At 42.7% G+C, this 24,252-nt stretch overlaps 4 protein-coding genes across 5 annotated transcripts; 2 read left to right on the forward strand and 2 right to left on the reverse strand.

Annotated features, from left to right (window-relative positions):
- Window positions 1-524: 524 nt before the first annotated feature.
- si:ch73-345f18.3 (uncharacterized) lies at window positions 525-3,171 on the reverse strand. Its single transcript, XM_010734758.3, has 4 exons — window positions 2,755-3,171; window positions 1,991-2,069; window positions 1,654-1,875; window positions 525-1,542 (listed from the first exon to the last, which is right to left on the reverse strand). The coding sequence occupies exons 1-4, from the start codon at window positions 2,800-2,802 to the stop codon at window positions 1,148-1,150; spliced, it is 744 nt and encodes a 247-aa protein (XP_010733060.2). The 5' UTR covers window positions 2,803-3,171; the 3' UTR covers window positions 525-1,147.
- Window positions 3,172-3,260: 89 nt separating this feature from the next.
- On the forward strand, window positions 3,261-8,919 carry klhl7 (kelch-like family member 7). The gene is made up of 12 exons (XM_027286368.1): window positions 3,261-3,651; window positions 3,902-4,004; window positions 4,639-4,732; window positions 4,923-5,047; window positions 5,315-5,490; window positions 5,627-5,801; window positions 6,091-6,233; window positions 6,421-6,661; window positions 6,872-7,073; window positions 7,181-7,278; window positions 7,392-7,575; window positions 7,825-8,919. The coding sequence occupies exons 1-12, from the start codon at window positions 3,517-3,519 to the stop codon at window positions 7,988-7,990; spliced, it is 1,842 nt and encodes a 613-aa protein (XP_027142169.1). The 5' UTR covers window positions 3,261-3,516; the 3' UTR covers window positions 7,991-8,919.
- aste1b (asteroid homolog 1b) lies at window positions 8,651-13,390 on the reverse strand. 2 transcript variants are annotated; one of them, XM_019264300.2, is made up of 7 exons: window positions 13,255-13,390; window positions 12,253-12,503; window positions 11,729-11,995; window positions 10,667-11,628; window positions 10,328-10,544; window positions 10,048-10,240; window positions 8,651-9,868 (listed from the first exon to the last, which is right to left on the reverse strand). In XM_019264300.2, the coding sequence occupies exons 2-7, from the start codon at window positions 12,488-12,490 to the stop codon at window positions 9,553-9,555; spliced, it is 2,193 nt and encodes a 730-aa protein (XP_019119845.1). In that variant the 5' UTR covers window positions 12,491-12,503; window positions 13,255-13,390; the 3' UTR covers window positions 8,651-9,552. The 2 variants fall into 2 exon arrangements, with proteins under 2 accessions (XP_019119845.1, XP_010733140.2); XM_010734838.3 differs by lacking the exon at window positions 13,255-13,390 and adding an exon at window positions 12,892-12,998.
- Window positions 13,139-20,989, forward strand: smarcc1b (SWI/SNF related BAF chromatin remodeling complex subunit C1b). Its single transcript, XM_019264298.2, has 28 exons — window positions 13,139-13,404; window positions 13,719-13,838; window positions 14,200-14,285; window positions 14,373-14,454; window positions 14,551-14,643; window positions 14,807-14,876; window positions 14,966-15,035; window positions 15,131-15,206; window positions 15,614-15,739; window positions 15,901-15,980; window positions 16,074-16,180; window positions 16,271-16,330; window positions 16,451-16,479; window positions 16,585-16,700; window positions 16,795-16,866; window positions 16,967-17,080; window positions 17,356-17,509; window positions 17,674-17,784; window positions 17,926-17,985; window positions 18,117-18,375; window positions 18,487-18,558; window positions 18,655-18,701; window positions 18,796-18,904; window positions 18,996-19,135; window positions 19,801-19,935; window positions 20,154-20,277; window positions 20,700-20,804; window positions 20,916-20,989. Exons 1-28 carry the CDS (start codon window positions 13,228-13,230, stop codon window positions 20,981-20,983), a joined length of 2,862 nt encoding a protein of 953 aa, XP_019119843.1. The 5' UTR covers window positions 13,139-13,227; the 3' UTR covers window positions 20,984-20,989.
- The last annotated feature ends 3,263 nt before the right edge of the window (window positions 20,990-24,252 follow it).

Genomic DNA, 24,252 nt, shown 5'->3' on the forward strand with positions numbered 1-24,252 from the left:
GCAATCTTTTAACAATTTTGCACCAGCACGGACTATTATTAAAGTCACGAAGGACAAAAATAATTAATATAAGTTGTCTGTATCATCTGTGTAACATATACAAGCATTTTAAATTAAATTCGATCAAATACTTTTTAATTTTATGTCCAGACTTATGAACACCTCATTCTTATGTTTTACCCAGCACATCCTGCACACCTATTGGCAAATTAATCTGTAATGCTTAAGGCAAAAGCGGTACTCTAAAACTGTCTCCTGCAGATAAATAATGCATCACCATTTGACAATGACCTCTGGAACAATGGATTTTCCAAAATTAATCAGCAAGATGGCATATGACCATGTGTTTGTTTGCTTTCACGTTAATAGCAGATGGAAAGCTGCAGATTTTAATCAGTTAATAAATGCACAGGGCTCTGCGGATGATAATAAGCAGGAAATCTGCTCCCTCTGAGTGTTACAATAACAAAACACTACACCCACATTCACAACTAAACTCAGCTCCAATTTCCATTGCTGCTGTGTGAGATTGTGTCCTGTCCTTTATTACATTATAGAAGAAATATGTTAGGTTTACAACAAAAATACTTTCTTACTTATTTACTTTCTATAACCTTTTCTTGTGGCAAAGTTTTGCAAAAATGTAAGTGTCTAATAAAGTACACAATTAAAAGAGTAGAAACAGTAATATATTCATCATTATGATACCAGATTATATCTATGTAGTGCAATTCCTGATAATCAGACTAAATCTGAATTTGAATCAAAGAGTAGCTGTTAGAAAAGTAAAGTGAGGCTGTATTGCCCCCTAATGTTAGCTGGTAAAATCACACCCATCAAATACTATAAGTGGTAAACACAAGCAAAATATTTAGTGAGTACATGCTATATTTATAAAGCACTTAAAATGCAGATATGATTGCATGTCTTTGAACAAAACAAAACGTGATATAAGAGGTTGCAATGGCAAAGCAGACTGTATACCAGAGTGTATACTGATATTTCACGCACTGACCTAGGTTGGCATGTTTTCTAAACCCATAATTGTGAGTAAATTAAGTATGTATGACCTCTGTAAATGTTTAAATCCTGAATATTTGTATTGTAATTGGATGGATTCAAATAAAGTATTTAAAATGTGCATGAACTACAGATAAGCCCCTGCTATGTGTGCAGCCTCAGTGAAGACTTCCCCGGCCTGTTGTTTGTATCCCAAGGACAACTCCTTCGCCCTCCTCACTTCCATCATGTTCTCTTTCAGGTTCTCATTTAGTCTTCCCTGCTCCTGGTAAGTTGCTGCAGCCCCTTTCACTTGATCAGCCATTTGATCCTTGCTACGGAGCAGCCAGCCGATCAGCTCTTGAAGTGTGGTACCCTTTGAGATGGTGGCCTTGGCGCTTTCAGAAGTGGCCTTCAGTTCATCCTGAGCCAATCGCAGGTGTGGAGGTGGTTGTTCCTCTCTTTCCCCCTCTGATCTCACAGGAACCACATTGAGGGAGAAGTCATAGCCCTGGATCTTAAGAGAGACCCTGTACTTGGCCTCTGGAAGTTGACAGGGATTGATGTTGAAACAGAGAATCAAAGGAAATGGAGACAAATAAACTTGCCATCATGTTGCATGAACAGGCAGGGAGCTCTGTGTGTGTCGCTTACCATGCTCCTGTATGATCTTGCCCAAACATTCAGTTAAAGCCAGACCATCATTGTGGTTACAGCCGTAGATCTGTCGCAGGTTCCTGATGTGTCTGACCATGACCTCATATCGCTCCTGCTGTTGGTTGAAGGTCTCAGCCATGTCAGAAAACCTCTGGTCCAGCTCCGGCACACAAACTCGCCTCATCACCAGCTTGCCAATCTTCTTTACACTCTGTGCATCTGGGAGGGGAAAACAGTGTCACACAACAAGCACACAAAAAGAACATACACAACAGTTCAAATCCATGCATAAGTGTATGCACCAAAAGTGTACAGGTTTGAGAGACAGATGTACCACTGTGTGTTTGACGGGTCTGCCTGGCTGATCCTGCTCCATTCAGATGAGATGATCTGGGATCCAGGAGAGGCTGACTCTGAAATAGCAGTTTTCTTTATATAGCCATTTTTCAGGAGGAGCTATAAAGCACTAATAAAGCTGTGTGGATGTAGTTACTTGTCATAATCTCCATGTTGTGTCTTTATCTTTCACATCACAAACAAACCATATCTAAAAGTCCAGTGTGTACGACTTAGGGGGACTCTATATACATATAATATGGCAGAAATTCAATATAACATGCATAACTATGTTTTCATTAGTGTTTAATAACCTAAAATAAAAAGTTGTGTTTTGTTGCCTTATCTACAGAGGGAGCGGGTCCTATTCCATAGAATCTGCCATGTTTGGACAGTAATTTAGAAAGGACAAACTAAACACTGACAAAGATTCACTGCCATGGTTCATGGAGCCTTTGGAGAGACCTTATTATACTTCAAGGTTGTGTTTATTGCACTGTATTTGTGACAGATGACAATACATTTATTGTGATCTAGCTGATTGTTCTTGTTTTCTAAGACGCCATTAAAATACTGTTACATGGACTTTTGACTGTGACAAGTGTAGTAGCATGATTCAAATACATGAAGGCTTTATGGGTGTGATCCTCACCGTTCTTACTTTCAGTGAGCAGCAGTAATCCACTGAAGCAAAGCACTGATCAAGTTTTCTCGTCTGATCATCGTCAAATCACCAACGTTCATATAAAACTCAACACATACCTCGGAGTCTTCACTTGAGGAGCAGCAACAGCAGAGAAAACGGAGCATTTTCTGCAGCTCGGGTGTCTCTCTCTCTCAGTTTATTTTCGGGTCAGTTAATTCTGACAATGACAATCTGTAGTCCGCATTCCACATTACGTCAAGATCATGGGACTCCTGAAAAACTATGCTTCCTGGTTATGTTTTCAGGAGTACTGCACTGATATGAACATGACTGACAGGTGCACCGACAGACAGGTGAGCCGCGGCAGAGTGGAAGACAAGTTACTGCTGCTGCTATCAGCTGAGTTAAATAAAACTGAATTATACCCTTCCAGTGGATACTTACTGCTAATATGTATTTGTCATGAATATCAAAAATAATTATTTAGATAGATATGCTATGTTAAAGGATAAAATAGTTCCGCAATCCTTCAGGTGAATGTGCAATGTGTCGTGTTTGTCGGTAGGGGGCGAAGGCGAGTATGTCAAATGTTTATACACGTGTATGTATGAACCGTAGAAGAAGAAGAAAAGCACAACAACACACTGGAGCCGCAGCTGACAAAACGAAACACACTCTGCTGCTAAGCTGTCACTGTTTTAACACTATTTTAGCACTCTCTCCAACACTTTTCAAGCAGGCGACACTAGCACAGTGTGTCTGAGACGACAACAAAGAGGCTGCAAGCTGCACACTGCTTGCTGGCAGTGGTGCTCAAAGTGTTTTAGTGTCACGTTGGTTTAACGTTTTTGTCTTTGTTACATTAATCAAGCAAAGACATGACGGGGGTGGCCTCTCCTCCAGAGAAGCCGACATCATGCTCCAAGAAGAAGAGCGAGAGGAAGTGCGCCAGCAAAGAGGAGTACAGACAGCTGTCCAGCATCATGGGAGTCATGAACAACCTGAGGAAGCAGGTGTGTGTGTGTGTGTGTGTGTGTGTCCCTTGTCCTGATACTTTCTAACTGTGTGTGTGTGTGTGTGTGTGTGTGTGTGTGTGTGTGTGTGTGTGTGTGTCCCTGTGTCCCTTGTCCTGATACTTTCTAACTGTGTGTGTGTGTGTGTGTCCCTTGTCCTGATACTTTCTAACTGTGTGTGTGTGTGTGTGTGTGTGTGTGTGTGTGTCCCTGTGTCCTGATACTTTCTAACTGTGTGTGTTTCCTTCAGGGTACTCTCTGTGATGTGACCCTGTTGGTTCAAGGGAAACACTTTCCTGCCCACAGAGTAGTGTTGGCTGCTGCCAGCCACTTCTTCAGCCTCATGTTCACCAGTAAGTGCTGACGACGCAGAAGCACATAATCATATAGACATGACAGATGTATTGGACATTAAGCCCCAAGAAATGACCTGTGATTTTCTAGTAGGACATTATATTTTGCGCAGGTCAAAGATGCAGAGATGTCAATAAATAATGATCTTTTATTGTAAAGTGTCAAAGTCGGTACAGTTTTAATATTGAAAGTTAAATAAAGTTCTATATTGTCATTAATATTTTGTGTAATTAAATGTTTGATTATCAGTCGCAATGATTAAATGGAAGAGACACTACACTTTTCTCAACGTGTTGACTATTTTAGCTCCGGACACAAAAACCAATATCACAAAATGATAATACATAGCATTGCACCTTTTTTTTTTTTTTTTTAATAATTAGTGGTGTTTAGCTCAGTTGGTAGAGCAGCCGCCCCATGTGTGAAGGCTCAGTCCTTGCTGAAAAAGCCCAGAGTTAGAATCCGACCTGTGGCTCCTTCCCACAGGTCATTCCCCATCTCCCCCCACATTCCTGTCACACTTCAGCTGTCTCTATCAAAATAAAGCTTGAAAAGGCCCAAAAAAATTATCTTTAAAAAAAACCCAATAATAATGTTTAGTGTTTCCTAACTACTATTTTTCCTCACCTCCAGCCAGAATGATGGAGTCGATGTCCCATGAAGTGGAGCTCAGGAGTGCTGAGCCCGAGATCATTGAGTTGTTGATTGAATTTATCTACACAGCTCGGTAAGAATCTTGGCTTAAAGTAGAGCATAAATGGTGACAATCATGACACCATGTCCGTCATAGTTGCCTAGAAAAGCAGCTAAACCTTACAGAAGATTAGTCTATCCTTTTACCTAATTCCATAAGAAACACCTCTTTGATGGTAAAATGTGTGTGTTTATGCATGCATGTGTGTGTGTGTGTGTGGCAGGATCTCGGTGAACAGCAGTAACGTCCAGTCATTGCTTGATGCAGCCAACCAGTACCAGATTGAGCCTGTGAAGAAGATGTGTGTGGAGTTCCTCAAAGGACAAATTGATGCAACAAACTGCCTTGGTAAGAACAGAAACACAATCAAGATTAAGTCTCATCATAGTTTTACCTCATAATTTGCTGAGCCCTTTGATCCTTCATTGATTGAGTCACTAACAATTATTAACAACCATAGCCAGCAATGATTTCAGCTGGGCGAGTGTACCTTGAACTTGTGGCCAGGTAGAAGCTTGATATGTAAAATCAAGAGTATTATTGTTTCTTTAAATATTAAAGGTATTTTCCATACATATCATCAGATTTACTGATAGCTGTCCTGCCCCCCTCTAGGTATTTCCGCCCTGTCAGACTGTATGGACTGTCCAGAGCTGAAGGCAGCAGCAGACGACTTCTTCCAGCTCCACTTCACTGAAGTCTACAAACTGGATGAGTTTCTACAACTGGATGTGACACAGCTCACACATCTACTGCACCAGGACAAACTTACTGTCCGTGCTGAGGCCCAGGTACAGATGTAGTATACAATATTTTTGGGGATGTAGCAAAACAATTAGTTCCTAAAATATTTGTCAAGTAAAACATGCAAAGTGCTTTTAAAAACCAGTTTGTTCCCACATGTTTTGTCGTTGCATTTGGGTTTAGATTTATGATGCAGCAGTGCGCTGGCTGAAGTACGATGTGTGTAACCGACAACAGTACATGGTGGAGGTGTTGGGGTGCGTTCGCTTTCCTCTGGTCTCCAAAACCTTCCTCTCCAAGACGGTGCAGGCTGAGCCCCTCATACAGGACAACCCACAGTGCCTCAAGATGGTCATCAGTGAGTGGAATGAGGGAAAGAATTATACACACAGACTCATTTAAACATAACACACTAAATGTAATGAGGAAATGGTTGACATTGTCTGCTATGTGTAGGGAAATTACTATCTGCATCTTACTCATAGTAGTAAGAGGTCAACAATTTAATTATTATTGAAGTTAAGATTCAAGGTTTTGGCTCTTCATGTTCAGATGTGTATATATATATATATATTGTATTTTGTATGTATTTTTATGACCCTGGGCACACACACACACAAGCAAAAATGTGCTGTGCTTTGTCCCAGGTGGGATGCGATACCACCTGCTGTCCCTGGAGGATCGGGAGGATCTTGGAGAGAGCAGCCGACCACGACGCAAAAAGCACGACTACCGCATTGCTCTATTTGGAGGCTCCCAGCCTCAGTCCTGCCGCTACTTTAACCCCAAGGTACTAGTCTCCACATGCAAACAAATTTATTGTATTGATATATAGTATTCAATTATGAAACTTCAGAACTCCAACCTTGGAAAAAAACTTTTTTATAGTTCATATTAATTAGATCAGATATTGCAGAAACAAACATAGCTATAGTTTTGTATCGTTAGGCTTAGTCACAGTCTGGCTTTCCATGCAGGACTCCAGCTGGACAGACATCCGCTGCCCATTCGAGAAGCGCCGGGACGCCACTGCCGTCTTCTGGGACAATGTGGTCTACATCCTGGGTGGGTCACAGCTCTTCCCCATCAAGCGCATGGACTGCTACAACGTCCTGAAAGACAGCTGGTATTCCAAGCTGGGTCCACCAACACCTCGTGACAGCCTGGCAGCCTGCGCCGCCCAGGGCAAGATCTACACATCTGGAGGGTCGGAAGTGGGTGAGCACAGGGAGGGGGAAGGGGTGAACATGAGACTGATGAGGCTTGTGTTGTCTGGGATGGTTAAATTAAGCTTGGTGTAGTTTACACTTCCATTAGGATTTATAAGTATTGGGGAAAATCTTGTTGATGATCCTTCAGGGAGGAAAAACATCCCACACCTGGAAGCATTTAATGATGCTGTTATGTCCTGTACATATGTGTCTGTAGGCAGCTCTGCCCTCGACCTCTTTGAATGCTACGACACAAGAACAGAGTCGTGGCAGGTGAAGACCAGCATGCTGATGGCCCGCTGCAGCCACGGCACAGTGGAGGCCAACGGGCTCATCTACGTCTGCGGTGGAACGGTGGGCAACAATTTGTCTGGCAGGGTCCTCAACAACTGTGAGGTTTACGACCCCAGCACACAACAGTGAGTGACACAAACGTTCAGCAAGTTGTAAATCACATACGTCATGTTGCACTGCTGCTAATCATCTGTGTTCTCTGTTACGCTCTTCACCTTTTCTTTTCTCTCAGATGGAGGGAGTTGTGTGGGATGAGAGAGGCCAGGAAGAATCATGGGCTGGTGGTGGTCAACAACAGAATCTATGCTGTTGGAGGGCAGGGGGCACTGGGTACAAAAACGCATTCCTACTATCCACTGACGGAGACTGAATATTACTGTAATAACATAACTGAACGCAGTAGCATGAGAATAATGCAGTTTCTGGTTGTGTTTATTCCCTAGGTGGACTCGACTCAGTGGAGTACTACGATATTGCCAGTAACGAGTGGCGTGCTGCTGCAGCAATGCCATGGCGAGGTGTAACAGTGAAGTGTGCAGCCGTTGGTGATGTCATCTATGTGCTGGCAGGGTTCCAAGGGGTGGGTCGGCTCGGTCACGTCCTGGAGTACCACACAGATACTGAAAGGTTGGTGTATTAACTAGCTAAATATCACTAAAAAAGTAATAAATAAAAAAAATAGATATAACTGTGTTTATTAAACAGGCATAACTAATGCTTTGACTTAGGTGATCATTAGATTTATATAGTGCCTAATATACTCCATTTGAGTTGCAATTTGTCTCAAAATAATGACGTTTACGCCACCATTACTGAAAGTTTGGATCTTCCTGTTTCATGCTTCCCATAAATCATTTTTTTCACCTGTGTGTTCAGGTGGGTGACTTGCAGCAAGGTACGAGCGTTTCCCGTCACCAGCTGCCTGATCTGCGTGGTGGACACGTGTGGAGTCAATGAAGACGAAGACATGGATCTGATAGACTCTCAGTCCCACGTTGCATCTGCTGCCTCTTCATCTGCCTCAACCTCATCATCCTCATAGGGCAAGAGAGAGATTTGGAGTATGTTAAGTTGTGACAGCTACTGCATCAGGTTCTCCAGGTGACTTTTTGTTACGGTCTTGATTTGTACCAAGGCCTGACAGCTTGTACTAATGTGAATATTCACATGTGTGTTTAGGCAACAAACTGTTTATGTTCTTTAACTTCTTTATCTTTAAGGCCAGCAGTCAAATTTCTCTTTAACTTTTAGCTGTTTAGCTGTAGGTCCTTATATTTAAGTGCCAGTGGAACACTGTCCACAAGTATATGTTTACAGGGACAAGGAGACTTTTATTGAAAGGGGGGGTTTCTTGACTGTGGATGGAGGAGGTGGATTGGATACTTGACTGGTTTAGGAAAAACTCCAAAAACCAAAAAAGAGACTGATTAAGAGTCAGATTTTTTTTATTTGATTTCTTTGTCCTGACTTTTTTTTTTACATTGTAATGTTGTTTTTTAGCTTGTGGATTACGTTCTGTTAAGGAGTGTTGTTATATTGCCTTTATGGATATCTGAATCTTTGTTATGTTGTGTATATTTAACAAGAGTACTTCGGGAGCACACTGAAACTTAAAACTGACACTATAATAATTATTCTCAGCTATGGCTACAAGTACAAACTAGCTGATGGTGATCATTTAAAAGAAAACACAAGCAAAGCGTTTTGATTCATATTTTTTAATATACAAAGTAAACTTGAGCACCAAATTCATGGATATTAAGGCAAATATTAAAATGACAAAAGATTCCATGTATTGTTCATTAAAAATGACACTAGCTGCCATACAACTTTCTGGAAATTGAATTTGAATGAATAAAGTAGTTCTTCTGGTAGACAGAAACAATAAATTAAGACATCTCACTGTTTATATCCTGTGTTGGTGTAACTAAAAATAATTAAAAAAAAATAAAACTGTCATGGTAAAAACCGTTGCATTAAAGGTGGGGTAAGTAATGATATAGTACGCCGTAGCAAGTAATTAAATAATGTTTGCTGTGCAGCTAACATGCAAAGAAGACAATTGGTTCCCCAGATCGAGTACATCAGCTCCCGACAGCAACATTCACAACTCTCCTGCTCTTAAAGCTAACATCACAACAACAGCATATCGTGGCAAGTTAGGAAGTAAAATTGTCCGTAGGCAAATAATCTGGCATTACCTGACAGACACGGATGTTGGGTGGTTTGGTCCAGCCACAGAACAGAGAGCTAACTGTGAGGAGATATTTACTGAATTTTAAAAAGTGTTTAAGTGATTCTAAATGCATTACCTAGAATCACTCAACCTGCCTTTAATTACAATGAAATTACTTTAATAAAATCTCAAATCTGCTTAAATATGGCAAGATTGTGCTTTGGGAAAACTGATCTCATGTCTTGACATCACTTAATCGAGTTATACATGTAGAGGCTCAGTGGTAAACATAACGAGATTTACTTCTTCTCTTGACAGTCATCAGCATTCCCTGATTGTGTTTAATAAAACACTGGAATGTCCTCCTTCATTTGGCCCCTAGCTAGTGCTTTATATTGATTTGCTCATTTATATTCTCCACCTCCTCATCAATAATCATCATCAGACTCTTCCTCACTCATCAGGAAGGCAAACCTGTTGTTTATGTCTTCAGTCACTCTCCCCCCTCCCCTCGCTCCTCTCCCACGCCCTCCTCTTCCTCTCCTTCCCCGTCCTCCGCCTCTCCTCCTCCTCCCTCCTGCTGCTGAAGAGGAATGATGGCTTTTGGAGCTGCAGTTCTTTACAGCATCCAGCAGACAGGAGTAGAGTTGTCCGGACAGGTAGCCCCCGACTAGGAGGGATTCAGCAGGCCGGCCCCCTTTCAGATACCGGAGGAGGCCATGCACCAAGGTACCACTGTACAACCTGAGACAAACACACACAGAGGGAGAGGGAGGCAAAAATCTAGATCATTCAAACATTAAATGATGTCACCCTGTTTTTTTTTAATTAATCAAATGATCAAAGAAATAACTAACAGTTAAGCGATAATGAAAATAGCTCTAGTTCTTTTATCTTTCCTCTTTAATGTTGCTGTGCTTTACCATGATAGGTGGGGTTCCGGCATTGGCAGCAGCAATAGCTGATCAAGACACAGTGCACTCCAGAGGCAGGCCTGCCATTGGCTCAAACTGTGAGCCGCACCGACATCCAAGCCCCGTCTTTCCCCCGGCCTCACACGCAGTCGATCCAGCCCTGCCCACACGTTACGCTCTGCAGCCCAGTTCAACTGTGGGTCTAGGATGATACACAGCCTTGTTTTTAAGATGCATGAGTGTTTTTTTTAATTTATGGAAGGAACACAAAAGATACAACACAACTAACTGGTAACTCCAGGTTGGTTGTTCCAGGACAGCTCTCCGTAAACCATGCCCAGCACCAAAGCCTGGAGCAGGGGCTGTGAGGGTGTTGGTATGGCCTCTCGCAGCCAGAAGCCTGTCACTGCTACAACCAGCTTCAGGTGAAGAGGAACAGAAGACAGGGCTGATTCCTTCACCCCCAAGACCTCATGCAGGACTCCAAGACGAACTGCCACAGGTGCCTGGAAATTAAGGGAGAAAACTGGGAAATGACCCAAATCATATGAACAAACTGATTCTCAGCCCATATAAACCAAAAATGTTGCAGTTCAAGTAAAACATAATTGTTTGTTGTCATGTTTACCTGGCCAAGTGTGTCCAGACGTAAGGGGTTTCTGAGCAGATGTGCTTCAACTTGGTTTTTCTTCAAGTTCAGATCCAGGCGGTCATACTCTTCTACATAGATGGGGGCACTAGAGCCTTGAGCCTGCACTGTAGATGCACCGGCTGCTACACCGATACCCTGTTGTGTGGGTAAAGTGACGCTCTGACCCCTACCTCCACGAACCTGATCACCTCCCCTACCTCTTCCACCACGGCCTCTGAAGTTTTCTTGTACCCTTATATCCTGTGCTTGGACATCTTCACCTCTCTGCAGTAATATACCATACATAGCCTGCCGTATAGCTCTGGCACTAAAGTGGCTGCTGGCTAACTTGCTGTTCTCCACCTGTGGGATGAGCAGGACCCGGTGCATCACCACAACATCTACCACTAAGGGAGCCAACAGTCCCTGTGCTGCAGCAGGCGACAGACACTCAGGAAGCCCAGAGATCTGCACTCCAGGTAGGACCTTACCTCCAGAGAACCAGTGAGCCAGGGAGCTTTGAGGGGTGATGTGGTACTCCTGCATAGCTGCCCACAGCTGTGAACTGAGCCCTCCCCTCTGTCCTCTCTTGCCCCTACTACCTCCACCTCTGCCCTCCTCCTGCATTAGCTGGCTCACTTCCTCTAGGGCCTCCGCAGGATTTGAAAAAGAGGACAGCCAGAGGAGGATGCCCTCGATGCGGGAAGGCATACCTTTACCCCTGCCACCACCTCTCGCTAATGCACTCGTGTCTAACAGACCTAGAAGTGTTTCCGCATCTTTTGGAGTGCCATAATCATTACCAGTCAGAACAGCACATAAGGGTAGCAACTCCCGGTTCATGCCCCCAAACAAGCGACAAAGCCCATTAGTGGTGTAGCGTCGTACTGAGATGTAGCGCTGAGAGGCTTTGCCGTTAAGGTTGGCCCACTGGAAAAAGCGGAATGGAAGGTAACCTCCTAAAATAAGAAAACAAAGCACATACACGGCATGTAAAATAACAGCAAAATCAAGCTCTTTACAAAGGTCTATTAGAAAAAATAATTTCACTACACACACCCGGCAGGTCAAAAATATAAAAATCACTGTCATTGGTCAGAACTGGACAGTTCCACTGGTGAGCCAAACATGCGATTTCCCGGTCAGCCTCAGCTGGACACTGGAACAGCGGGACACCTCTTTGGATGAGGACCTGAATGAAGACGTCTCTTGTGAGGATGGGAAGGACAGAGCCATTGCGCCCATGGGAAAGACTGTCTGCCTCCTTTATCTTGGACTGCAGACGCTGACGCAGAGTAGGGAACTTCTTGTCACTGGGGTCAATCCCTTAAAACCACAAGAAGAGGTGTTACAAGTGCAGACAAACTTAGACCGGTGCAGGTTCAACTTCTTGTTTACCCATTTTTCAAATGTGAGCAAACTGCTTTAATTTAATCTCACGCATTCATCAAAGATCTGCCTACGTCTGACCAAAACATCTGACTCTGTGATCAGATACTTGGAAAATATTAAGATCATGAATTACAAAGAGTTGATTTTCCTTAAAATAAAGGAGATGATTGGGCGTTGTAAAGCATCCTTACCACCATCCAGTACCACATATGGCTGGATGTTACAGGTTGCCAGTGCAGAGAGGAACTGGGTGAGCAGGGAAGCGAAAGCATCATAGTCCCCTCCATGCTGCTGGTCCAAACCGTGGTTAAAGTAGAGGCGGAAATAGAGACTGCAGCCATCAATAACCAGGCGACTGTCCCTGAACTTCACATCTTGGAAGAAATGTCTGTTCCCCTCCACAAAGGTAGTCAGACCCTGGACACCCATAGGATCTCAGGACCTAGAGGAAAAAACATGGGAGTAAGAAGATGAATGAGTGTGCTGGTGCTTCACTGCCACGCAGAGTGGTTTGTAGTGGCTGGTTGGTCAGTGGGTGTGTGGAGTCTGTGGGTTTGCAGATGTCCAATTATAGAACAGAGACGGAAAAGTATCATAACAAACTCGCTGCCAATGCCGAGCAGACTTGTCTGCTGGACGGGAGTTTGTTTTTCCTGACAGACATTGTGACTGTTTGTCGGAAAATTACAACACACCGGAAATTACTGCAATAAAATTCCATATAAACTGAAGGCATGCAATTTGACCGTATGTTAAGTAAAGTCTCCAACAATTATTCATAAGGTGGATACAGAACCAGAGCATTAAAACATGTATAAGTCGATACTAACCAATGTCACTTCAGTTCACTTGTTTACATGCCATGCGCACTTATTTCCTTGTAATGTTCGACTTCAAAGTAAAAGCACTGATTCGTAACAAAGGTGTTTTTTGTTTCTGCTGCGCATATAATACTTTGTAAAGATATAGCACCGAATCAAAAAAAAGACACAAGTAAATTAAAACACGTGAAAATAAAGGAGAGTTAAATATTTAAAAAAAAAAAAAAAAAAAACTCGGACTGCGACAATCGCGCCGCGTCTCGCGAGAAAAGGCGAGAACTCACAAAGCTAGCGGGCGCGCTAGCCAGTTTTGTTCTCCCGTTTTGAAATTAATCTTGTTTTATTATGGCCACAATGTCCGGAGGAACAAACCTTGGGATTCCCGGGATAAGCCAAGCTGGCAGCGGAACATCCGCACACCGGAAAAAAGACAGCAGTCCGTCCGCCAGGTTCTGGGAGAGCGCGGAGACTTTAGCTCAGCTGGAGGTGGTGCGACAGTGGATCGGGAAGCACTACAAAAAGGTAGCTACGAGCTAGCCGCCCCCTGCTAACCAGTCCGAGTGGCTCAGACTGTAAACAAACCTCTCACGCTGGATAACGCTACGTTTACACTGGCCAAGTGCGAGATATGGTGTGATGGAGTCAAAGAGGGTTGCATCTGTTTGATTTAAAAATGAAACAAACAGAAAGATGAAGCGGAAATTTAGCCAGGACGTAGATGTTGATCAGATCAAATACAATAGTTGAGTTGTTCTAATGATGAAAGATTCTTCCAGAATTGATTGAAATGTGTGTGTGTGTGTGTGTGTGTGTGTGTGTGTGTGTGTGTGTGTCAGTATGTGCTGGTGGATGCTCCATCGTGTCAGGCTCTGGCTGCAGTCACCCTGCAGCTGCTCCAGTTTCAAGAGGATGCCTTTGGCAGGCAAGCTGCCAGTCCTGCCCTCACCAAACTGCCTGTGAGTGTCTCTCTCTTTCTCTCTCTCTCTCCCTGTCTTTTGTATTTTTATTATCCTTTTGTAAGCAGTCTCCAAAATGTGTGATCACTATGTAATTGTAAAGGAATAGACGGGTAACCGGATACATTTGTTTGATGAGTACAGTAACTACTACATAACAACATCTTGAGGGACCAAAGAAGTAACAGTGGTGGACGGAGAGATACAAAAGTACTTTTTAATTCTTCTACAATTGGTAGATAAGCTGACAAACTAATGAATATTCATATTCGCATTGCAATCATCAAGCTTCTTTTAACTGTGGTCTTCATTAGAAAAGGGGAAACAATAAGGAGACAGAAAACTGTTGATTTCTCCGCAGGCACAATGCTTCCTGGACCTCCGGCCAGGAGGTGGACTCTGCCACATTCTTGGCACTGCCTACAAGTTCAAAGCTGAGCAAGGCTGGTGAGTTGCAGAGGCCTTGTAATGCTTTTGCCTTTTCACATCAGTGTCCTTCACATCACCTGTCTTCCTTTGCCTTCCTTTTCACAGGCGGCGGTTTGACTTACAGAATCCATCCAGAACTGAGAGGAACATCGAGATGTTCGGTGCTATTGAACGAGCGCTGATCCAGGTGACCTAGAGATACATATAAATATATGCACACATACATAAGCCTGCCGAGGACATACCACTGATTAACTTGTTTCTGTGTTTTGTTTGTCTGCAGAACAACTGTATGTCACTGCCTGTGGTATATATGGATCCCATACTGGATCAGGAGCTGGCTAGCAGGCTTACTGATATTGTCACCAAACACCAGGTAAAGTGCTGCAGAGAGCTTTAAAAATGAGCTGTAGACAGTCTGATTGAGGTGAAGATGTTTACATGAGGAAGTATACTATGAAAGAGATGTGAAACCCAGTTTAGCTCTGATGATGCAGTTCAGTATCAGTGCCACTAAATCACAGTTTGTCCTTCCACAGGGTACACTCGTTGAGGACCGAACGCTCGCCAGCCACCACATTTACCCGTCACCTGCTTCCATAGAGGAAGGTCTGTTCCACTTTGTACATTTATCTGTGTTTATCTGTTGAAATTCCTTATTGAACTTGCTAATTTGTTTCACGCACGTGTATTCTCAGATGAATGGATGCGTCCCGTCATGCGGAAAGACAAACATGTCTTGGTACATTGGGGCATGCATCCTGACAGGTAATGCACAGGCATACACACACACACTTAGACACACAGATCTTCACACATAAGCAGAATGCTTACTTACTATGTCTCTCGTCACTTTTCAACAGTTACGACAGTTGGCTGCCTTCAAATGATGTTGAAGGAGAGGTTGAAGAGCCGCCGCATTCAGAAAAGCCGTGGCGGGTTAGTACATAAGCATGAATACATAGAAAAAGCAGCCCCCCCAGTGGTATACCACTCTCTATACTTAATTACATAACATTGTTTCTGACTAGATTTACTATATTAAGTCATACATCAACATGTTTCACTTCACAACATGAGGTTACATTGAGTTAAACACACGTTTTAGAATAGGAGTAGACAAAAGACTTTATATATAAATAATGGGGGGCTTTTATATGATATGGTCTCAGATATTTAGCAGGTAACCTTACAGGTAAAAATGTTTTAGTCAATTATTATAGATTTAGATTTGGTCAATTATTATACTAGCATTTGGTTAAAATGAAGTATGTGTGTGTTTTTGATGGGATACACCAGCATGCAACAAACTCATACTTTATTTTGTGTGGGTGTGTGTGCTGCAGGTTCACACTGGCTGGGTTCTGGACACAGATGTTTTCAACGAATGGATGAACGAGGAAGACTATTGTGTGGACGAAAGGAATGTACCACTCTGTCTCCGCCAGCATATTCATCTCCGAGACGACCAGGTTTGTGTGAAGCTGTCATTTGAAAGTTTTTCGGTGGGAAATGGAGGAAACTGACTTTTGACTTTCATTATCAAAATGTGAAGAGTTGTGGTCTGTAATGTTTCAGTTAATGACCCTCTTTCTTTCTTTTGTCTTTCACCACCCACTTCCCTCTGTTGCAGGACTCCAAATCCACCCCCAAAAAGAGAAGACGCTCTCCCTCTCCTCCATCCTCTGAAGGCAGGAAGAAAGGAAAGAAGGGGTAAGAAACAACTGTTGACCAAACAGCAGTGGCTATGTTTGGTTTGGCATTTCAGTGTGCAGTCTCAGGATAGAGTTTTGCGTGTGTGGACAGGAGAAGGCGTGGACAACAGGAGGAAGAGCCAGAGGAAGACTTGACCAAAGACATGGAGGACCCTACCCCTGTTCCTAACATGGAGGAGGTTATACTACCCAAGATTGGTAAAGCACTAAAAAACAGTAACCAGGAAATCATCACATGAAAGTATTTGGTACAGAAGCATTTCTTAATTTATCTTCCATCTTTTGCAGTCAACCTGAAGAAGGACAGTGAGAATACTCCTGTCAAAGGAGGGACCATGGCTGACCTAGGTAGGTTTTTACACGTTGTAGCTAATGTTAAGGGAGAAATATAGAATGTGTAAATGTTTCATATGGTTGTTTGGGTGTATGCACCTCCAGTTTTTACCCTTTGACTTTTCCCTTTTCCAGACGAACAGGAGGACGATTTCCCAGGAAGGGTAAATATAACGTTCTCTTTCTGAATCCAAATGTTTTTAATTGCAGGAGGGCATCAAGTCGTTGTTTCGCGTTAATAAATTGACTTTGACTACTTTTGTTTCTAGGAAGATGACGAGGGGCGAGGGGAGATACCTCGCCTGTCAGAGGGCGAGGACAACATCACAGAACAAACTCATCATATCATAATACCGAGCTACACATCTTGGTTCAATTACAACAGGTAACGCACACACACACACACACACACACAGATGCTTTCTTAAGTAAACACCCTACTTCATAGTCTAAAAACCTTTGGTGTCCATGTATTCCAGCATTCACTCGATAGAGAAACGGGCATTGCCTGAATTCTTCAATGGAAAGAACAAGTCCAAATCTGCAGAAATGTGAGTACTGCAGATTTTTACTTTAGACTTTACTATTGAAGTATTATCAAATGACTAAGGCGGCATCACTTAAAAACTTCATCTTTCTTGTACTGTGCAGCTACCTGGCGTACCGTAACTTCATGATCGACACATACCGGCTCAACCCACAGGAGTATCTCAGTTCGACGTCCTGCAGGCGTAACCTCACCGGAGACGTCTGTGCTGTCATGAGGTATAATTCAGTGTGTGGGCGTTGCGTGGGCTGCCATTCAATGGCTCCATCTGCTGAATCAGGCGTAATGCATGGGCATTCTGAAACTTGTGGTAATTAATTAGATTAAGGTATTGGTAGGAAAAGAACAATGTGTCACCAGTTCAAAAGTAGCTTTTATGTTTTAATCACAACGTGGCACATAATGATGCGTCAGTGTGTTGACATATTTCTATCTGTGGGAAGCAGTTTTGAGGATGCAACACAGTAAAAAAATAACAATTCTTTGCATCCAGGGTTCATGCATTTTTGGAGCAATGGGGTTTGATTAACTACCAGGTGGATGCAGAGAGCAGACCCCTCCCCATGGGACCCCCACCCACCCCTCATTTCAATGTCTTAGCTGACACACCGTCCGGGCTGGCCCCCCTACAACACAAACCCCTGCAGGTAAAACACATAATAACAGCTCGACACAGATGTACTTAAAACATACGTTTGTGTGTGTGTGTGTGTGTGTGTGTGTGTGTGTGTGTGTGTGTGTGTGTGTGTGTGTGTGTGTGTGTGTGTGTGTGCCTTCTGATCAACTCTGCCGCTCGCTCTCACTCCTGCAGGTGTCGGCCTCGCAACACATGTTGTATTTCCCAGAAAAGAGCAGAGAGAAGCCTTCAGACTGCCAGAACTTTGGTCTGCGCTCCGACATCTACACCAAGAAGCACCCAAAGGTCTTAAAACCTTTTATTTTCGTACTAATTTTAGATTTATTTGTTGACAGATTTCTTTCACTCGTCTTTCATTTTCTGCAATTAAATGTTTAAAGAGTAGAACAAATTGTTCTAAAACGATTCTCTTGACACCTGTCTCAGACTAAAGGAGCGAGTGCCGGAAGGGAATGGACAGAGCAAGAGACACTCTTGCTATTAGAGGTAAGATAATCATTTATGTTTTTAGCTTTCTATCACATCTTGGACATGAAAAGGGACGTTTTTTGATTTATAAGAATCTTTTACATAGGCCGATGTTCTCAACCTCTGTCTTTCCTCTTTGCCTCTCTCAGGCCTTAGAGGTCTACAGAGACGACTGGAACAAAGTATCCGAGCACGTGGGCTCCAGAACGCAGGACGAGTGTATCCTCCACTTCCTTCGTCTGCCGATAGAAGACCCTTATCTAGAAGACTCCTCTGCCTCCCTCGGCCCGCTGGCGTACCAGCCTGTGCCTTTCAGCCAGTCAGAAAATCCCGTCATGAGCACTGTGGCTTTCCTGGCATCTGTGGTGGACCCACGGGTGGCATCATCAGCAGCTAAGGCCGCACTGGGTGAGAGACAGAGGAGGAGGGAGGAGTGTTAATTTGTGTGTAGCCTCAGTTATGGTGTGTTTTTGAGATAGTATAAAGTATGTGTAGTGATGTAGTGATCTTTGTCTTCAGAGGAGTTTTCACGAGTGCAGGAGGAGTCGGTGGATAAGATCTCTGAATTGTCCAACCAGCCCGACAAAACAGGTAAGACTTTACAAAAACGTATAATCACACATAAGCGGATCTATTTCTCGATGTTGTCTGAAATAATCTCTCACTCTGGCGTTCTCTTTCCTTCAGTATCGATGGATCCAGAAAAAATGGAAACCAACTCCATCTCCCATCAGGTGAAACAGCAATAAGAGCTTCGAGAGAGTTTTATTGTATCTGCTGGTGATTTTTGTGGCTTACCTTCAGTGTGTGTGTGTGGATCTGTTTCAGGCCACGTTAATAGCGGATGGGCTCAAGGTTGAACCCAGTGGGGCCAAGGTGGAGGGAGAACATGTCAAAAGAGAAAATGCTGAAAATATACTCGGAGAGGAGAGAGACGGTATGCGATTGTGTGCAGAATATGTATTCATACGTGTGTTTGCAATCGTGCATGTCTGCCTGTATTAAAGGAAATTCTCTCCCTGATCCAGGAAGGGGAGACGACGACGAGAGAGAGGGGCGGCGGGAGGGAGACGGGGATGAGGGGAGAGTGATGGAGCAGGATCTGGTGGAGGGCAGCGTCGCCACGGCGGCAGCGGCTGCTCTGGCCTCAGCTGCCACAAAAGCCAAGGTAAATATTATAAAGTGAAGAAATGGTTGTCATTTTAAATATGTGCTTTATTTTTTTCATTTATGTCAAGACAGGCACCATCAATTTAAGACCTGACTTTTCACATATTATTGAGCATGTGCAGTCTATCTAGAGATTATATGAATTTAATGCAGGATAGAAATGTAAAAATCTTTATATATTTTAAGTTCAGATATTCAATCACAGTTTTATGATGGAGGGAGTACTTTAAATATGACCATCAGAGGTTGTGTTGCACTCCCACCAAGCCTTCACTCGTGACAGGCATGTGCTGTTATCCATCCAAAAAATTAGCAATAATATAAACATTTGCCGTTATGAGAACTTTAAGTGCATTTCTGCCAACACGTATCATTGGATCAGTTTGTCCCACCCTTATTTGCTGATGATTGATTGGGTCGTTTTCTTTTCTTCCAGTCAGTCTCTTAATTTATTTTCTCTCTCCCTCCGTGCCACGCTCTGTCACACCCAATTTATTCTACCCTCACCTCGCCTCTTATCTTTTTTCTCTTCATCCTCAGTGTTTTGCTTCTTTTATCTTTACCTCCACTACCCTTTTGTGTACCTGTTATGTGCACTCACTCATTTATAGTCATCTCTTCTCTTCTAACTTTCCCCCCGTCTTTGTCTCGTGTACTTTGCAGCACTTGGCGGCAGTAGAAGAGAGGAAGATCAAGTCCCTGGTGGCTCTGCTTGTGGAGACCCAGATGAAGAAGTTGGAGATCAAGCTGAGGCACTTTGAGGAGCTGGAGACCATCATGGACCGCGAGAAAGAGGCTGTGAGTGAACATAATACCTGATATCGCCCATCTTCATTCCGCTTCCTTCTGTAGTATGGGCTTAAATTCCTGAAACATAAATTAAAAGAAAAGCTCTAATGGCTGGTTTTTGACATTTGCTATTTAATTTCTATCCAGAATCAATAGTAACATGTCTTGAAAACCAAGCAGGTGTCTTTAATACTTGGTGTCTATGCGGGTGTGTTTGTATCATGTAGCTGGAGCAGCAGCGGCAGCAGCTCCTGTCAGAGCGACAGACGTTTCACACGGAGCAGCTGAAACAGGCAGAGATGAAGGTTCGCCAGCAGAGGGAGCAGCCGGGATACACAGCGCAGCATTCAGGTCTGACTACATACACACACACACACACACACACACACACACACACACACCCTCATAAGAGATGACACACCAACAAATCAGATTAACCATTTTAGGCCAACCCGGAACCTCTGATCTGATTTGTTGAATCAGTTGGTTAACAAACTTTTCATTATTATTTTCTATCGTTGAGGAGACTGACAAATCCTGACAAAGTGACATAATTTATCGATATTTCCAATTATATTCAGTGCATAACATTTTTTGTGCGATTCTTTGTCAGCATTATGTTTTGTTTTTCCATTTTAAACAGTCATACATACAAATTGAGTGCTTTATTTTTGCTGCAGAGTGGTGAACGTGACCCCCAGTTTTGTGTTCAGTGTGTTAAACCATTTTTTGCGCTGATGTTTAACATCTGTAATTCTCCTACTACATTTTAGCCCTGCCTCCTCCCTCAGGCCAGGCCATCCCCAACCGGATGATGCCTGTAGCAGCAAATGCCCAGACAATGGCCCCTCGACACCCCGGGGCTCCCAATGGCATGTGTGAGTATTTTTTTACTGTTCCCACAGGTTCAAGATTTTGTTTACGTGCTATTTTGAGTCAGGTGCTGGTGACACTGTGGTGACACTTAACTTTTTCTGTTATTGTTTCAGACCCGTCCTCACAGCCTGATGGCATAGCACCAGCTCAGTCGGTTCCTCCAGCGCCTAGTCATAGCTGAACCAATCAAAAAAACAACACACACACCAGTCCTCTTTCAACCAGAACACACGTTATGTAACCCTGACATAAATGTTCAGGAATCGGCTGTTTAAAAATGAAAGTCTGTAACTCTTCAGTAGTCACATGTTTATAGACTTAAAGACACCAAGCACATAGACACAGTTGATGTTTATTTGGTCAACGGCTCAGTCCGTCTTATATCTGTGAAATATTTGTGCTCTGACGTCAGAGTTGAGAAATCTGAAGATTGAACTCGGCTCATTAAAGTTGTTTTACATGAAACTAAATTAATTTTTTGTTGTAGTCCAAGTGGTGTGTGTGAGTGTGAGTGTGTGTGTGTGTGTGTGTGTATTTTCATGGAACAAGTGCCAAGCAGCTACAAAAACTTCATTTCACTGTGCCGCTAAAGTTGGAATACTTGCTTGTTTATTAAACTACACTGCATAGACATTGGTAATTTTGTGATTTAACACCCCCCAGTTTCAGAGTGCACTACCACTACCACTTGTACTTGTGTGTTTCTTAAGATTATATATTTCATGATCAAAAACTAGCCAGTCAGCAACTTTGCTAACAGCCAAACCTCAAGCAACAACACAAGACATAGCAGCCAGCTCATATTACTTACTAGTCCAACAGCAAGAAGCCCAGCTCACCATCTTACCAATGACTAAAAGTCAGCCCCAGATTTACTTTTGTCTCACAGCTCCACTCCATGTCAGCATTCCTTCACACCCTGGGCCTTAAAACCTCCTCTTCCCAGTGGTCTTTTTATTTACATCTTCTGAATTTGTCAGACACAAAACCAAGTATGTGTATTAAAAAAGCACAGAATTCACAGGCCAACAATATCTTATTTGTTAGGTCTTTATTATTAGGTGGATCCAGTGAGATGATCCTTGTCAAACTTTCATGAACAGGGCACAAAAGTTTCCCTCTTAAAATACTTTATTGTTCCATTGATTCTCCCAGTTCCACTGTGAATCTTAAACTGAGCTCTCTGAACTCTGCACCATGCATCAACATTACATTTGTGGGAAGAAATATAAGCACAGGTGCATGAATCAAGACTTAATTGTTGAGTAGAGAAAAATAGAAAGTTGGATAAAAACCTGTCCTGAAACTGAGAGTAGGTTAGTTAAAGCCAGCATTAAAAGGATCTCTGAGCGTCTCTGAGGGGAAAAAAATCAGGTTGACTCATTTTAAAACAAGAAATCATAGTAACGTTTGACTTGTAAATGCTATGAATGGTTGTCAGAACAGAAGAAAGGTAAAGAAAGAAGTCTGCATACTTCATATGACATCAGCTGACCTAGATAAATTAGAACAACAACAAGCCAACAGTGAGGTAAACAACATGGACTTTGAAAAGGCTTTCAGACTTGGCTCCAGCACCCTCTGGTGGAAGGCAGACATCACAAAACTCTGCCATATGCAAAAAAAAAAATGAATCTAACAATAAACACTTCAGGACTTAAAAGCCAGCAACATATATGGCAGCTTTTATCACAATTTAAAAATATATAGCAAAGGTTTAGAGCAGTGTTTCTTAAACCTTTCTCACCCGTTACCACTACAGAATATATTCGGCTCTCCAAGTGTAAGAGACATTAAAATACAGTAGGCTGACCCTATCCAGGTACAGACTGTTCACACAGGAGCAGGGTTTATTTCTAATAGGAAGGATTTTTTATTGTTGACTGTTGAAACCTGAACAGAACCAGTTCAAGAACCAGAGAAACTGCAGATTTTTTCTCCCTGTCACATTTTATCTTGTAGCTAATCATGGATGGATGCATGCTACCCCCTACCCGCATGGACGGCACGAAACTATGGAGCAGGATGATATTAAAGAATTATTACAGGATATCATAGTTTAAGTATTTTTATTCTGAATTCTTGTAGTATTGATACTATTAAATGTTTCTAAATGAATTTATTTAACTAGAAAAAATTAGATTTGAGAGATTCCTCTGGACCACTCAAGTGAGCTAGTGTACCACCAGTGGTACTCGCACCACAGTTTGAGAACCAGTGTATTAAAACATTCGAAATAATATCATTTGGTAATACCCTTTTGTTATTGTTACTTAGCTCAAGCATCATTCAAGGTAGCTAGCTCTAATGATCGCACAGAAAAGAATTTTGCATTTCTTTGCTAAACAACTGAAGACCAGTGGAACCAGCACTTCTTCGACTACGTTGCTGCCACCTAATACTAGTTTTGCTCCAGAGATCACCAACAAAAACTGCGGTAACAGTCTGCAGGAGCCCACTGCCCCTACATTCAAAGCTGCTGCCAATGGTGGGTAACCGAGGAGCCCTTCCAGCCTTCATACTTTGATTTTCCTGGAGGACATTTTGGGACACAAACCTTTAACTGTGCATTTACACCAGCTTGTGTCTGCATTATGTTTAGTTGAAAGTAGTCAATGCAACTTATTTTAGGGCAGACTATCCCTTCATGGCCGATAGCTCTGGAAACTGGCATGAAGTGCAAAAAAATTCAAGGAACATGATAGATCAAAATTTCAGACCGATTCAATTCAAAGACACTGTGCTTTGTGTAATGTGCCGATCAATGCACTAGTGTCTGACGCCAAACAGCAGGGAACCACACGACATGTTTTGAAAACTACTGTTCAGATCAATTACATTCAGTGAGGGGGATCCCGTTCAGGAGTGACACCACTTGTGATGGAATACTTTATGAACTGATGCTGGAGCACACCTATGATCTGGATATCACCAGCCTCCAGAGGCTCTTCAGTGCCTCATCATCCTCCACACAGCCCCTATTTCTTCTTCCTGTATAATGTGCTTACATTGGAATCACAGAGCTAAGCATCAATGTCCCTGGTGAACATTTTTTAAACAACAAGAAGTAATAATGTGGTATCATGTTTGACATGGTGCTGACAAAAGCAGTACCTTTTATAAATGGACCTGAGGTAAACATGCTCAGATCTTTTTGCATATTTGTAGCATGCTAAAAAATTTGAAATGAACACAGATATGATCAAAACAAACATACAATAGCTGAATGGAGACAGCGACAAGGAAGGGAAGTGTCATTAAAGAGACTTGAGTGATGGGTGTACTGCACATTGAAGAAATGAAGCTGCCAGATGGCCAGACCTGCTCACTGTCAGCCATACATATTGTGGATTTATTGTAGATATAGTTTAATAATAAGCGTCTTCTTTGCCCTAGAGTGGCTGGTTGCAACATTGGACACACACTCACTGACACACTGGAGGTGATTTG

Source organism: Larimichthys crocea, chromosome XIII (genome assembly GCF_000972845.2).
Source record: "Larimichthys crocea isolate SSNF chromosome XIII, L_crocea_2.0, whole genome shotgun sequence".
NCBI lineage: Eukaryota > Metazoa > Chordata > Actinopteri > Sciaenidae > Larimichthys > Larimichthys crocea.